General features: G+C 48.1%; 1 protein-coding gene across 2 annotated transcripts; it reads right to left on the minus strand.

Annotated features, from left to right (window-relative positions):
* Positions 1–1,754: 1,754 nt before the first annotated feature.
* Positions 1,755–14,443, minus strand: VEZF1 (vascular endothelial zinc finger 1). 2 transcript variants are annotated; one of them, XM_021533005.4, is made up of 7 exons: positions 14,279–14,442; positions 8,307–9,004; positions 7,516–7,579; positions 6,346–6,529; positions 4,680–4,904; positions 2,577–2,621; positions 1,755–2,232 (listed from the first exon to the last, which is right to left on the minus strand). In XM_021533005.4, the coding sequence occupies exons 1-7, from the start codon at positions 14,309–14,311 to the stop codon at positions 1,805–1,807; spliced, it is 1,677 nt and encodes a 558-aa protein (XP_021388680.1). In that variant the 5' UTR covers positions 14,312–14,442; the 3' UTR covers positions 1,755–1,804. The 2 variants fall into 2 exon arrangements, with proteins under 2 accessions (XP_021388680.1, XP_085413320.1); XM_085557194.1 differs by lacking the exon at positions 2,577–2,621 and having other exon boundaries at positions 14,279–14,443.
* Positions 14,444–16,109: the final 1,666 nt, after the last annotated feature.

Here is a 16,109-nt window from a genome sequence, read left to right on the forward strand (position 1 = left end):
TTACACTAAGCTCTATTATTTTTTTTTTGTTTGTTTTTGTTTTACTATGTAGTCCAAGCCCCTAGAACAGTTTCACGTAAGGATACAGATACCTGTCACCTGAGCCAGCAGCCTGGCAATCACTGCTCGCACGGACACGGCCGGGGAGGAACGGAAGCAGTCCAGTGTGACTGGTCAGTCCTGCTAGCACTCTGTGAAAATGCACACGCTAATCTCCAGAGCTCTCAACTTCATTAAGATAAAAACATCTCAACTGTAATTTCTTTTTTTTTTTCTATTTTTTTTTTTAATTTAATGTAGAGGTTGGGTTTAGGGTGGTTTGTTTTTTTTTTAAAACAAAGTTTTAAAAATGTGAATATGTGACATGATAGTCTAAAAAGTATATCTGTTTCCCTAGACTTTGCTTTCTACTTTATGTACAGATAAACAGGTTAAGAAAAAAAAGCACATGTAGCTTAAACATGTGTGACCATTTATGAGCAGTTCTGGGCTGGACAGTTCAGCACCCCAGAACTCCCACAAATTGATAGAAATGTGTTAACACAATAGAAGAATAACGTAAAAATGATGATGTTTGCAAATATTTACAAAGTTGAACAGATTTGCACAACACTTGATTAAGAAATAGGGGAGAAATTAAAAGACGCTCTCTGCTTGTCCTGGAGGGGCATCCTACCTAGTTAGTGGTTAGAATAAAAACTGTATACAATTTAATATAAGACAAAACTTCTAGTGAACAACTAACACGTCTGTCCCCTGCTGAAACACCAGCAGGCTCTGACTGGGAGGCAGAGGGCATAAAAATCACACCCAGGGCCTCCAGAATCTTCCAGCTTAAAGCAATTTTCCTTAAGTTTCCAAGCACTCCTTTTGCTCCTAGATAAGAGTCCCATGGGGGTCTGACTGTTCAGAGACCATGTTTACATACATTTCGACTCCTCTTCTGTCAGCCATGGCTGTTTCTCACCAAACAATAACAGGTTTTTTTTAAAAAAATGTTGACTACAATGCTCTATTCCCTTAGGGTAATATGTTGGGTAATATTTACATCTCCAAATATCAGGTCACAATCCCTATTATATGTTGAAGTTAGAATGATAAGTTATCATATGCTTTGCATATCAGAGCTGGTATCACCTTTCCCATAGGGAATGCTGCCTGAAATTACCATATTCCCAAAGGTAAAATGCATATTTTCTCCAAAAATGCATTTTTTAAAAAATGACAACATTGTAATGCATTTACTCATTAAAAAAAAAAAACAAAAAAACAAAAAACCATCAACACAGACAAAGGTTCTACACTAGCTCAGAAACAGTGGACTTGCCTGGCAGGTTAAAATGAGCCATCCACCCTGTCACAGATACAGAGGGGTCTTTACTAGTGTTTAGTTTAAAATAATTTTCTAAGTTATAATTTGAGGGGATAAAACATAAAACTGGTTTCTTAAATTACCTTTTTTTTGTTTGTTTTTTCTTTTTTTTTTTAAACTCTGGCAAATAAGTATCTGCTCTAATTCAGCATCAGTCAGCTACAATGTAAAACTTAGTTTAAATGAAGTGCTCCAGTGAAACTCAAGCCTGAACCATGTGAGCCAAATCAAGGGGAAGATGCTACTGTGGTCTCTGATGGTGTTGCCCCAGTGAATTTATTATTAACTAAAACAAAACAAAACAAAAAACCCAACAGAACAAAACAAAACAAAACAAAATAAAATTTAAAAAAACCCAACCAAACAAAACCCAAAAAAGAACTGCTGGTAAGGATTCCATTTTAATCCTTTTTAATACTGTTTAGAACTTGTTTACCAGGGAGGAGAGGTGGGCAAGGCCTGGGGCAGGAAAGGCATGCTCTCCACTGGTCTCATGGCTATGTTGAGGGGACCAGCCAGCGTCATGGGGGTGGGCAGGTTCATGGGGGACGTGATGGTGACGGGGTGCGCTATGTTCACTGGAGCGGTGACCGGGGTGGGCAGGTTCACCGGGGTGGTGAGCGTTAATGGAGAGGTCATGGACAGAGGACTGGTTATGGTTACAGGATGCCCTAAGTTCATCGGACTGGATATATTAACTGCACTTGATACATTTACTGGACTTCTCATGCTCATTGCAGCTGCCACTGTGACTGGGTTTGTGATAGTCCCAGAAGCCACAGAGGACGTTATATTGAATGGAGTAGTAAGAGTCACAGGCGTAGTAGCAGCAGTGGAGGTTTGGCACAAGTTAGCAGCTTCTAAAAATGAGACATAAAAAAGACAAAAAGTTTTTTAACACAGAAAAAAACCGTGGACAAGATTTAAAACAAAACAAAACAAAACAAAAAAACCCAAAAACCGAACAAGAACAAGTACAAATTCTGGAATAATTTTCTTTAGGTATTATTAGTAAGTTAAAACTGTTAACATTCTATAGCCTACAGGAAATACAAACTCTCATGCAGGTAATTTTTTTTTTCCTGAGAAGTCAAGTGAGGTTGTCTTAGCAAGAGGGTTTTTCCATGTTCATAAAAACAGTACTGTACAATCAAAAAAATTCTCCCAAGAGGAACAGTAGAAATAGAGGAGAGAGTGTACATACCGAATGGTACGTACTCTATAGCCTTCTCAAAGGTGAACTGACATTCTGTGAAGGTTTTAAAAAGTCATTATTAGGGACTGATAAGCAAAGCTCGTTTCCATATTTACCTGCTTATTTCAGTCTTAATTATTGCCACTAAACTGCTCCACTGCTCACAATACCTCTACTTCAAGGCTACCCCAGCAGCACATCCCTCAACCCCCACCAGCCCCTCAGCTTTCACACAGCTCCAGCTCCAGGCCGTGTTGGTTTGGGGGGGTTTGCAGCAAGCAGGACTGAAGTGCAGAGCAGGGGAGAGCCAGGAGGCCGGGGCTGGGGAGCGGGGGGGACGGGAATCACTGCACATCCATCAGCACCACCTGCCGGCTACCCACACCGGGAGGCTCCGGGAGCAGGGAACGGGAACGGGGAGGGGCTGGCTGCTAAGAAACCAGGGAAATACACTCCGCATCAACGTTACTAAGCCGTGGCTGCTTCCACATTGGTAGGGCAGGACCCCAAGCTCAGTTACACCCACGTGTCAGAGGTAAGCCAGGAGCAAAGAGTCCACTTTGCCTCTGGGGCAATACAAATGTAACTTTGAAAGCAACATTAGCCCCATTCAAGGGTTACTGTTGGTTCTTCAAAGTCCACGGCTAGGAGGGGTGGAGAGGAAGGGAAAGAGTAAAAAAAAAATAATTGTGAAAATAAACTGTACTTGACCAAAAAAAAAAAAAACAAAAAACCACCAAAACTCCCATCTAGTGTTGTAAAGCCACACGTGGAACTAGCACAGGAGGACCAGCATGGAAAGAGCAGCTCAAGCATGGCACGGACTGGTCTAACTTCACCTTCAAGCACAGTCACAACCCAAAGACACATCCCACACATGCCCCTTCCCCAGTTAAGCTAAAAGCACCAGTGTGACACCACTGTCACCCACCCACCTCCCTCACCCCTCTCCTGCTCCAAACCACTGTTCTGTTAAAGCATATTCAACACTCTCAATAAGAAAGGAAAAGGAAACAAGACATAGGAAAGAACAAGCAGAAAATAATTTCCAGTGATTTTCTAAATCAAACATCATTTGCTTTATCTATTTAGTGGCCTGATGATATGTAATGTTTCTGTTATCACTGCATTTTAACATGAATAAGCTGTTTCTGCACTGTCTGATCACAGTATTCAATTACTGGCAAAACAAGAGGAAAGGAAGCAAGCAGCCTAAAACACAAACAAGAACCTAGAAAACAAAAACCAGATTGAAGAATTGAAAGGAAGGTTAAGAGAAAAGGAAAAAATAAGGTAAGTCAAAAACATTCCTTAAAACAGCCAGTGAAAAACGGTAAGCAGTGGTCATTAAGAACTACTAAAACATGTAATTCATGAAGTCACATGATAGGCATTAATAATCAAACTGTTGTGAAACAAATAAGCAGCAGTAATGAGAGAATTTAAACTACTGTATCCTAAAACCACTAAACTGAAGCAATCTCTTCCCTACAAACTGACACCATGACCAACACCAGCAATCCCACTTCAATTACAGCAGCAGGGGTAGAGGTAAGCTGTGAGCCAACACTGATGAGAAACAGGATCACTGATTACCTCATTTTGCAATGAAACAAAGCAACAGAGAGAGAGAGAGAAAGTTCTCTGAGGTCTAGAAAAATTTGTGCAAAGACAGTTAATGATGATGGAGCAGCTGGAATCAGCGGGAGGAGACAAGATGAGAAGGACACAGGAAGCACACCCGTGCACCCTGGTGCTGATGCAGGGGCAGAGGGAGTGTGTGTGCACAGGTGAGCAGGGTAAACAAGCACAAGCACAGCTAAAAGACACATGCAAGTGCAAGCCCACACTGCTGCCTGGAGCACACACAAGCTTCCCTCTGTAACTGATGGCTCGAGGAACACAGGCAAGCACAGAGACCAAAGGAGCAAGTCACGAGCAGGTCATTTACCACACCCTGCTCTGGGACCTGTTTCCTCCTGTTCTCTCTTAGCTATGACTTCCAAGAATGAAACTGTCATGTAAGACATCCTTCCTGACACCCTCAGCTCCCCGTATGACTGTGAGCTGCCCTATTTCACAAACCCCCACGTCAATATTGGTTTGTTTTACCTTTCTTCCTGGCTTTGACGGCCTCTTCCCACAATCTCAGGGTCTCTACCTGCTTTCCAGGCCAACTTGTTACGTGTTGCTGCTGCTGCTGCTGTTGCTGCTGCTGCTGCTGCTGTTGCTGTTGTTGTTGCTGCTGCTGCTGCTGCTGCTGCTGCTGTTGTTGCTGTTGCTGCTGCTGCTGCTGCTGTTGCTGTTTCTGGTTGCTGGTCTCTTCACTCATGCATGCTATGCCAATCAAGTAAGAACACAAATTCACCTTGAAAAGTTATTCAGTTTTCTGCTGAGATCACAAAGGCAACTTCTACAAAGAGCATGCGGAATCTCATAGGATTCCAAGAACAGAATCACAGAGATGTTTAAAATAATATCATTAATTCTGTGCTTCATAAAACTACTTTTCCAAGAGCTAAAAACCAAAACATAACTCAAGAACATCTACTTTTAAGTGCCAAAACAGACTTTTGTCATTATTTAGTTTGTATTTAGGAAAAATTAAATGAAAAACTCCAGTTAGTCTCTAGAACTCAAACTGAATCCACTTTTTTCTAAACTTTAGCTACGGCTTAAAAATGAAAAGTAAAAAAAAGCCTTTTTACTTTTTATTGCAAGTATAACGTAAAAAATTCAGTTTACATCAGAGAACAGCCTGTCACTATTCTCTGGCCACAGTACAGCTCATCATTTCCACCTCTAACAACTGCTCAAAATGCCTCATGTGAACTGGCTTAGCACCACCAAACTGGCTAGGGAAGCCAGAGTTGTAACCCTGTACCTTGAAAAATACTTCATATCCAAATTTCCTACTAAGCTCAACATTCAGGCATTTCAGACATTCCCAGTACCTTTAAATTATCCAGGAGTAACAGGAACTGCAAAGATGTTGTAAATTAATACAGTTTAAAGGCTTTAAGGACAAAGTTTCCAAAGATATTCCTTACTTCTGCCTCTTTATTCTTCTGAAAACCCATTTTATATTACTAACCATGTGGGGCTAACTTAAGTTACAGGTATTTTAGTAGGGAAAATTTGGAAGTCAAGTCTCCATTTGCTTGCTAGGCATTCCCAGGTCCAGAGTTTAAGTCTAGAAGGAGCTATTACAAACTTCTCATCTGACCTCCTGCACACCAGTCAGATGCCATTAATGCCCAAAACCTATCAGGGCTGGATTTAAATCCTTTTCTTGTCAGCTACTGCCTGAGGGAGGAAACACTGAGCCCCAGGGTCAAAGCTCAGAGAAAGCAGAGAAACCTTTCTCCTGATTTTGATGAGCTTTGGATGAGGCTTCAGACCCAAAACCTGGCAAATCTTAGCAGTTCTTAAATGGTCTAAAATCTCCAAATTATCTGTTGGACTTTTAGACCTGCACAGCTGAGGAAGCAGCACTGAACTTTAAAGGTGAGAAAACTTGGGAACTCTCTTCTTCAAGAGAGGGGTCACTGTCATGAACTGCAGGGCATTCCCAAGGGATGAGAGCACAGTCTTGCAGCAAACAACTCCACACACGCCAATTCTTGAGCTGAAGCACATTCTGTTACTAAAGATCTACTTTTAAGGAGGTGTGACCACCCAGACTGACAGACACATATAGCTGCATTTTAACGTCATCAAAGGCAATTCCCTTGGCAAACACATTGTTATTAGAAATGTTTGTAAAACGTTCACCTACTTTTATTGATGCCTTGTTTACAGGTATTACAGTTGATACTTTGGCTCTGCCCGTGTGTCTTTAAGTGGCTGGTGATATATGCTGCACTCAGAAGTTTACCACAGATATTACACGATACCTTTCCTTCATGGCGCACCATGTGTGTCCGCAGTCTGTCTTTGGTGGCAAAGGCAGCAGTGCACGTCTGGATGGAGAACAAAGTTACACTTGAGGTGCAGACAGAGCAGCACAGCATCACCTACAGGCCCACTGCGAGCCCACCTTACCCTGCAGGTCCTAGCAATATCCTAAGTGCATTGACAACTTTAAGTTTTACCTGTATTTGCAGAGAAACAAAAATCAAACTACTCAGCAGAGACTGAGAATGGAATTCGCTTCTGAGACAATCAGGACAAAAATCATATTCTATACTGCTTGAACTTTCTGAAAACAGTGGGTTGCCTTACCCACCAATGCAAGAGGGAGCTTATAAAAAACCACCTACAATAGGCAAAGTTGGTTTCTAATGTAATTTTACTGTACAAATATGAACTTGGTACCTTACACTGCTCAATTACTTCTGCTCCCATCCAGAACGAGGAAACAAAACCTTTTCCTAACACTATTCTTTTTACCCAAAGCTTTTATTTAATAAGATGAGTCACTAAAACAGGTTGGAATAAGCATGGATATTCCAAGCAAAACATTTAATTGTTCAAGGGCAATCAAATTATTTCTCCTAGATTCAGTCATCAACTCAGGACAACTTGCTTTCCCCTTCCAGCAAAAAAAACAGATCCAGAATCAACCATTCCACCCATTTTAAATAGATGTGCTGAGAAAGACATTTGATTGGAACATGCTGAGAAACACAATGCACACATTACCCCAGAAATGAGCACTAAGCTGAGGATGCTGCTACAATCCTACTACTACGTTAAGCATATGGTAAAACAGAGCAACTATGCTGTTCTCCAAGAAAGCAAAAAGCCTCTAATCTTCCTAAAAAGGCAACCATGGCATCTTTTCAAAGTTCCACCAGAACTCCAGCACTGTGGTGTGGTGGCAAACGTTCCTTTTTTCTAAACTTGCTTTTCAAAAATCCAGGAGTAAATACAGTTCTGGAAAGATTCACCTGAGTTCTACTGACACAATAAGGTATTGTTCTTAATAAACCATTTTAGCCCTTACTTGGCATTTGAAGGGTCTCTCTGTTGAGTGAACATGTTTAACGTGACAGCTTAAATGATCAGGCCTGCAAGAAAGAGAGGAACAGGAGAAAAGTGCACACTGTTACCAACACAGAACCAGGACACCTTGGCTACCAGTGCTGGCACCGCGCTGGTCGCTCCCTGCAGCCCCCGTCCCTCTGACAGCCAGGGTAAATCCCTTCCCCTCACCTACCAGGGGCTTCACCTGCAACAGCTCACAGCTCAAAACCAACCTGCAGTTTAAAACTTCACTCTGTTCTCCTCACACACCTGAAAATGGCACCTTTGGTCACACCTTGTGTAAAGGTGAGAGCGCAGCAGCTCTAAAGGTTGAGGTTTTCTCTGTTGCAGGCACAGGTATAAACAGAGCCAGCAGCAGTGCAAGCTCCCCCTGAGCTCTGTCAGTGCCCTCCACCCTGCTGTAAGAGCAGGTAACAGCTTCCCTGCCCTGACCCATTTGGTCACAGACCATGGAAAGGCTGGTGAAGGGGCTCTGTGCCCACCCCCAGTGACACAGACACACATCTTGTGGCACCTGGATGAGGTCGAGAAACCATTTCAAACCACTCTCCTAAAAAAGTGACCACTCCTGGCCACTGCTAACCTTGCTCAGATGGAGACTCCCCCAGGCTAACTGCAGACAAGGCTCTTTATCCCCTCACCAATCTCCTCAGAAGTTTGGTTCTCCCAGCTCCTCACTACCACAGAGCTTAACCCTTCTTGCTGCTGAAAAGCAATAGCGGAGCATGCCTGGGATTTGCTACATGGTACCTTGAGAAGCCTTTTCCACAAACACCGCAGGTGTAGGGTTTCGTGATGCCACCTTCGTGAGACCTCACGTGGTAGGTCATGCGATCCTTTCTCTTGAAGCGCTGATTGCAAATGGGACATTCGAAGGGTTTCTCGTCGGAGTGGGACAGCTTGTGCCGGTTGAGGTGGTAGACGTCCCTGAAGGCCTTTCCACACATCTCACAAGCGTGGTTCTTCTTCACGGGCTTGCTGGGCTTCTTCACCGTCTGCGTCACTGCCATGGCCGTGGCGCCGGCGCTGCTGCTGGGGTTGGTGGCAGAGGAAGACGTAGTGACTGTGGACAGGATGCCTGCGATAGTCGAAACCAGTGAACTCCGGCTGTTGTCACCAGCGATGGTCGAGATAAGGGGCACCATTGTGGTGGGAGTTTTCTTTGGCCGTGACACTAACTTTATCCCTGTGTGGCAGGACTCGTGACGCCTCAAATGGTAGCTGTCCCTGAAAGCTTTGCTGCAGTAAGTGCACACAAAGGAGGTTTTAGGTTTTTCCTTTTTAATCCCAACAATAGCATCCTTTAATGTTTCTGATGCAGGCTGAGGTTTCTGCGTTATTGGTAAGGGCAGAATCGGCTTCTGATCGGGCGGCTCAACAGCAGAGCTCAGGAGAGGCAACAAACTGTTCTGTGCTGCCTGCTGTTGGTGATGGGAGGCTTCGTGTGCCTAAAACCAAACATTCACACTTAAATTCTCTGGATGGGTGCTCGTTCTGGCACGGTGAGAACATTTACAAACGACAGGGAAGCGCATTCTAGACCAAAAGCCGTGGAAGGAACAACGGGGGAAGGTTACATAATGCTGGTTTTGAACAAGATAAACCGCTCACGCTGTAAATGCCCAGGCTGTGCAGATCCTGTGGTAAGTGCAGGACACAGCACAACCATCAAGGAATTATTAAGTTTCTGGAGGGCAACTTTTTATGGAAGACAACTAGGTGCTTGTCAGATCTTTTAATAACAGCATTTCATCTTTACATAACAGATAACTCATTTTGATAATGATCGTATCAGATGGCACATCAGGACTATCTCTGGAGAGGATGAAGGTACTGACAGGAGTTGCAAAATAAGGCCCCACCTTTAAGCCGAGCTTAGTGCACACTGAGAATTGAACCGCAGCCACAGAGAGCCAGGAGGCGATAAGGCGTCTTATTTAAACAGTGTGTTCATACTCCTGTGCCAGCACTGAAACCAAAGCAACTGGAATCAGGAGCTGTCTAAAGCCACATCTCTATATTTAGCAGGTTCCTGATGCATTTATCCACTGACCACTGTGCTCTCTGCGTCTGGAACTAACAAGAATAGCGGCGCAGCCTTTTTCTCTTCGTCAGCAGCTACTTTGTGCTGGGAAGAGAACCTGATCGATACACACTGGGAGACATCTAGAGATGCTGGAGAACACGGTTCAGGGGTGCTGGGAATAAACCCTGAAAGCTGTTTGAAAGCAGCCAATACCAACCAACTCTGAACTACAGAATCTGTGGCAGAAGCTCCAGGGAAGGGAAGGGGGGGGCCCACAGCCAGCACCCCTCAGCTGAGCTGCAGCCTGCCTGCCACCACGGGCTGTGCTGCACCACGCGTGGTTATTCTAAGGCAGAAACACTGTTATTAAAACTCATCCAGTCAGACTGGGACAAAATACTGGCAGATACAATTTTAATGTGGTTTAGAAACCACACAGACCAATTCAGCCTAATGGAGCATTAAAATAAATCACTCCAGCACCTTAAGCCAGTTTAAGTGCATCTGTATTCAAGATGTGCCTCGGTCTCATCAGACCAGTTTTAAATCAGGCTCGTTATTAACGCAGTGTGCCAGGCCCGAAGCTGAGTTTGGGGAAACTTGCATTCCCATTAGATCAGCCTTCCAGGACTCCTTTCCTATGGTTTTCCTCACGAAATAACGTGACTCAAAGCTGTGAGAGATGAATAAAACACTGTGCCAGTGCTCGACCCTGACCTGTCTACTTTTACATCTGCTGGGGTGGACAGTACTGGGAGGTGCACTCAGGCTAATGCTCTTCCCATGGGAATCCATTTCAACACGTCCTTTGGACAAGCCAGTATTTCCAGAAGCTCACTTCGGGCCTTTTTCCCAGTTGTATCCTGGCTGCTTTGCCTGCCTGGATCGCAGCAGGGACTACAGCCCCTGCAGAACATCTCTCCCTTGCTGTGGGGCAGCTCCTGCATCACTCCAATCTCACTTTTTGGGAGCGTGATGCTGGTGATCTTTGAATAAAAGCCACGGGTGGATACAAACAGTAACCCACGTGGGAAAGAATACGAGCTCCCAAACACTCTCAGCCTATCTGACAGGAAAACAGCTCACAGGAGAAAGCCTGGACTCCGGACACTAACAGGAGACAAAACTTGCAGGAATCATTAGGAGCCAGGCCAGGCTGTCCATCTGCATCTGCTTTTGAGATCCATCTGTGCCGAAGCTCGGGATGCAACAGGTAGGCTGGAGATGAGCACACCTGCCTGGCCACAGCAGCCACCTCGCACAACAGCCCGAGGGCTGCTTTATTTCAGGGAGAGATTGCTGAAGAGCCTCATCCAGAACTCTCCTGGAGGCGACGCTGCTAAATCAGGGCACGGCACAAGCCCCAGCAGCTCCATTAAACTTCTCCCTCACTTCAGTGACAACCGTGGATATTCAACCATTTATTTTCCATGTTTTTAAAAAGGTTTTGACACTTCTACATTGCATGTAAATAAGAGTTTGCATGATACACACTGACAGCACAATACTGAGCAAGTTGTGCACTTCAACACAATTTTAACTTTAAAAAAATCTGAAATGTTTTACAACTTCAAATCGGCATTAAACAATGTTGTTAAACTGCACCAGAAGACACTGCAGAGCACCTAATGATAGCTCTGGAGATACAATTTCAAAGGCAGACCTAGCAGCTCGGATAATGGAGAGCCCAAATCCTTTGGACAAGGTTCAAACTTAGGCAGTTTATGGATATTTTTAAGCCTCAAAGAATCGTCAGCACTTCAAGGTAATGATGCACTTATTCCTACAGATCTGATGGAGACAGTGGACATAAAACAATGTATATTCATCAAGCTACAGGCTGTGGAGCTGCTGCTTATGTAAGTCTGCTTATCTCGGTTCCGAGGGAGCCAGCATTATTCACGGCACCGTGCTCCTCGCAGCCCCTCTGCCACCAGCCGTGTTCCTCAGTTTCCAAGGGCTGTTAAAGCCTTTTAAAAAAGGATCAGGCAGCATTTTTTTTAACTCCCTGCTGGAGAAGGGAAGCCAGCACCTGCTGCACGCCTCTGGCAGGCGCAGCTATGCAGGCTCTGACCACGGTTTTACTTGACCCAGCATTAACGTCAAGTCAAGTCAACATTTTGGAGATATTCTGATGGCCTGGGACAGGCTCTCCTGAGAAATCCCCTTGTTCTGTCACTAATTCCTTCTCTCCTTGCGGGGCAGTAAACAAAAAAACCCTGCAATTCATGACCCAGAGAGTAGGATGTGGCATTGTGAACTTCCAATGCCAGAGGCTAAAATATTTTTGTGCTTCAGCCTTAATGTGAGAGCAACAAATTAGCATGAGTCATATCTTGAACACTCCATCTGATGGATGAGTCCTCCTCACATTAACAGATACAACTTTCGCTTCCCGAGCACATCCTAAAAGTGGTTTTCCAGCTATGCATTTTGGGGACTAAGAAGATCCAAACAAGAACTGCTTATTCAGTAGCACGATTGTTTCTTTAGAAAGGGATACAATTCATCAAAATGCCACCTAAAAACAATCAAACAACTTTATTTGGAAGGAACGGTTTACAGTTGCACAGCCCACTGCTACAGGACTAAAATGAAGGCATCGAAACCTCCTCTAAAAACATTTGGCTAAAAATGACAACTTTATATTCCACGTATCAAGCAGTCCCTTAGGAATCCTGTCCCAGCTGGAATGAACACTTGGTTTAACACTCCCCCCAGGAAGAACGAGTGTGAATATTCAGTCACTTCCATTTGTTATTTAACTGACACTGGAGACAGGCTTTTAAATCCACGCTTTTTAACTAGTTTTAACTAATCAGCTGGATCGGGGCTGATGTGCTGCTGTGAGAATGGGAAGAAGAAAAATGAAAGTCACATCAGGACTACCTCAGTGCTGCTTTCTGCTGGGTGCATTGGCACACTCGCACCCCAAATCATTGATTCTAACAAGACCACTCAAGAAACAATATCCAGTGCTTATTATGAGCTCTGAAAGCTTTATTATTTAGTGAGGGGGGAAAAAAAAATCAGAGGAAAATTTCCACGTCACAGTTTTATGAAGATGCTTTCGAGTCACACTTTCAGAAAGTGAACTGCTGACTCCTTAATTAAAAGCAGCAAAGCTGACTCCTAAATCAGCGTGTGACATCACTACTTCAAAACTCAGCACCTTCAGAAAAGCACGGACGAGCAGCGAGGAGCTGGACACGTACTTGAAGCATTACTTGGCATTTCTCAGCCTGCTGCAATACAGTCCTGCCAGCGAAGGAAAAATTTCCCCTGGAAAACGCTCAGCTGGGAGGCAGCAAGGCACCTAAAGCAGGGCTCGGAGGGAGATGGCCCTAAACTAAGGAGATTAACTTCTTAGCGTGAAGTTTCCTACGTGCGAATCACAACTGCCCACTAGAGTGAGAAATAATTCACCAGACCTCAGCCCAACTCCATGGCATCGCCCGCATCCATCACGGCAAGGCGGAAAGCCCAGCGCCCAGCTCCCGGTACCGGCTCCCCGGAACATTCCCGGCGTGTTTTCCGAGGCAGAGAACCCGAGCCAGTGACTCATCCCCTGCTACTTGCAAGGGACGAATTTTTCCTCCCTAAAGGAATGGTGCTCGCTCTTTATTCGCGGATTTATTCATTCAACTCAGGTTTTCAAACTCGTGTCACGGGTTGGGTCTGGGTTTAATTCCGAGGAGGACAGTGAGGAAGCGGGCGGCCGCCACCAGGAACGTGCAAAGAGGATTATTTTACCTTGAGAAAGGTGATGTGCTGGGAGCTTTTTTTTTTTTTTTCTCGGCAGCTGCTGCTGCAATCACACATTTTATGTTTTCCAGCCCAAAAAAATTTTTTAAAAAATCCAGGAGAAAACAATCTGGTGAGAAAGGGCTCGCGAGGCTCACAAAAGCCAGGCAAAGATTTTTTTTTTCCCCCCCCTTAGGTTTTTTTTTCTGGTACATTGGATTTTCTTCGGAATTACATAAACAGCGGTGTTTTTAAGTCAGTCTTTCACCGACAGAAAGGGGGAAAATTGTGACTCAGTTGGCAAAGGGAGGGGTTGCACGCTCCACCGTCCCTATTCCTCCCCATTCCCGTTAGGATTTCGCCAGTTTTTACAGAAATCCGGCCCGCTCGCGTCCTATTTTAAAAGAAAACAAGCTCCCTCGTCAGCCGGCCCTGAGTCAGGCTGTTTAAAGAGGGATTAATTTATTCTCCCAGACACGGCGTTTGTTCCATCGGGGTTTTGTTGGAGTCCGGTGGAAGCTTGGGGTTGGGTTTTTTTTTTTTTGTTCGTGTTTTTTTTTATTTATTTTTTTTCTGTTGTTGTTTATCTCTTTGGACGAGGGGGAAGAGGAAAACAAGCAAACACAAAAAAAAAAAAAAAATAGAGCGCGATCTCACGCTTTACGAGGGAAATAAATAAAATATAAATAGGAATATCGGTGGTTTGTAATGAAAGCGGGAAGGGAGCGCGCTGCGGGGCGGCGGCGGAGGGAGAAAGTGCAGGAGGGAGAAGCGGAGCCGCGGGGCCGGCGGGCCGGGCCGGGCCGGGCCGGGCCGGGCCGGGGGCGGGCGGGGGCCGGGCGGGCGCGCTGAGTGACAGCCCGGCCCGGCGGGGACCGGCGGGGCCGCGGCCGGGAGGGAGGGAGGGAGAGGGGGGGGCGCGGGCAGCGCCGCCGCCGCCGCGGGGCCTCACCTGAAAGAGGAACGCGGTCCAGTTGGCCTCCATAGCGGGGGCGGCGCGGCCCCGGGCGGCGGCGGCGGCGGCTGCGGCGGGCGGTCCCCCCGTCGCTCCCTCCCCCGGGCCGCAGCTACATGGAGCCGACAACAAAGCGGCGGCGGCGGCGGCGGCTCAACATGGCAGCGCCGAGCGGCCGCTTCCGCTAACCTCGGGCTGCACCACTGCGGCCCAGAGGGGGGAGGCGGCGGCGCGGCGCCCCGGCGGGGCGGCGATGACCGGGGCGGCCGCGGCGCCGCCCCCGCCGCTCCCCTCGCCGCGGGGCGGGCGGCGGGCCCGGGGCGGCGCGGCGAGGCGGCGGCGCGGGCGGCGGGGCCGGGGCGGCGCGGCGGGCCGGCCGCCCCCCCCCCGCGGGGCTGGCAATGGGCCGGTCCCGGGCTGGGGAAGCCGAGCTGTGGCGAGAGAAGATGGAGGAGCGGCCGAGCTGTCCGGGGCCGCCGCCGCCGCCCGCCCCGGCTCGGCCCCGCGGCCGCCGAGCCGCCCGCCCGCCCCTTCTCCCCTCCCCGCCCGCCCGCCGCGCCGGCAGGCAGGGAGGGAGGGAGCGGCGGGGGCGGCTTCGCCCGCGGGTGCGGGCGGGCGGCAGCGCCGGGGGCGGAGGGGGGGAGCTCGGGGCCGCCCCGGGGGTCGCCCGGCGCCGCCGCCGCCTCGGCACAGCCGGGATCGCCCTCGCCCAGCCGGGCTCCCCTCAGCCCCCCGGGGCTGCCGCCGCCTCCCCGGGCCGGCCCTGCCTCGCACCCCGCCTGGCCGGGCTCCAGCAGGGCCGGGCCGTGTCCCCGGGCCGGGCCGTGCCGGGCCGTGTCCCCGGGCCGGGCCGTGTCCCCCGGGCCGTGTCCCCCGGGCCGGGCCGTGTCCCCCGGGCCGGGCCGTGCCCCCGGGCGATGCGCTGACCCGGCGCAGCCCCGCACACGTCCCCGGGGCCAGCCGGGTGGATTCGCCCGTACCTGAGGCATCTTCCGCAAGCATGCAAATCGTAGCCACCAGCAATTAAATACATACGTACCGTTAATTACGTGTTTACACACACCAAGCACGTCCCTGACAGGCAGCGCGATGGGGCCCGGGGACGGCTCCCTGCACCTCCCTGGTGCTGCCAGGACAGGGAAGGATGCGGGGCACATCTGTGCCCTGCCTCAGGTGGCATCTCAGGGACACCCGGCACTTCTTCGACACCCGACTGTGGCAGGTTTAACACTGTCACATGAAGGAGGTTTTAATCCTGACCTCCCTTTGCCTTCCCTGCCACTGGGGAGATGAGAACAGGCTTACAGCACTTTATTATTTATTTTCCCCCAGCTCTGGTCAATCCTCTTTGCTCAGGCCTGGATCCCTGCTGATCATCCGAGCCCTCGGCGGCACCGGGCGCGGGAAGAAGCGGCCGAGGCGCCCTGGCTGCAGCGTGCAGGGCTAAATTTGGCCCCTGTGACTTCCTCCCATATGGGACACCCGGTGGTTTTTCTCGTCTCCTGTCACAGATAATGCAAAGGCCGGTCCTGAAGCAGCCACTCGGTGCAGCAGGCAGGAGGGACAATCGGGACAGAGCGGGGACCAGGGGACACGCAGCGGGGCTCAGCTGTGCCTTTGTTGGCTCAGTGTTGGGCAGGGCACCTGGCTCCTGCAGCGCTGCTCCCCAGCCCTCCCCAGGCAGTTCTTCACCTTCCCAGAGCATTGCAAAACAGTCCTTGTTCTGTTCCGAGAGATGCCTGCGGTTCTTTCACGCCTCTCAGGCTTTTTCCCTTGAAACTCCAGCCGGAGTCAAGTGGTTATGTCAAAATGTGTTTGCATTTGAAAC

This window comes from Lonchura striata, chromosome 19 (genome assembly GCF_050655825.1).
Source record: "Lonchura striata isolate lonStrDom1 chromosome 19, ASM5065582v1, whole genome shotgun sequence".
In the NCBI taxonomy this organism is placed as follows: Eukaryota; Metazoa; Chordata; class Aves; order Passeriformes; family Estrildidae; genus Lonchura; species Lonchura striata.

Bases quoted from the DNA above. Each gene is read 5' to 3' on its own strand.
- VEZF1 (XM_021533005.4), bottom strand. From the start codon at position 14,311: ATGGAGGCCAACTGGACCGCGTTCCTCTTTCAG. The intron at 7,580-8,306 runs GTACCATGTAGC...TCTTTCTTGCAG, and splicing joins TGTGGAAAAGGCTTCTCAAG to GCCTGATCATTTAAGCTGTC. The intron at 2,622-4,679 runs GTAAAACAAACC...AAACCTTCACAG, and splicing joins CGTCAAAGCCAGGAAGAAAG to AATGTCAGTTCACCTTTGAG.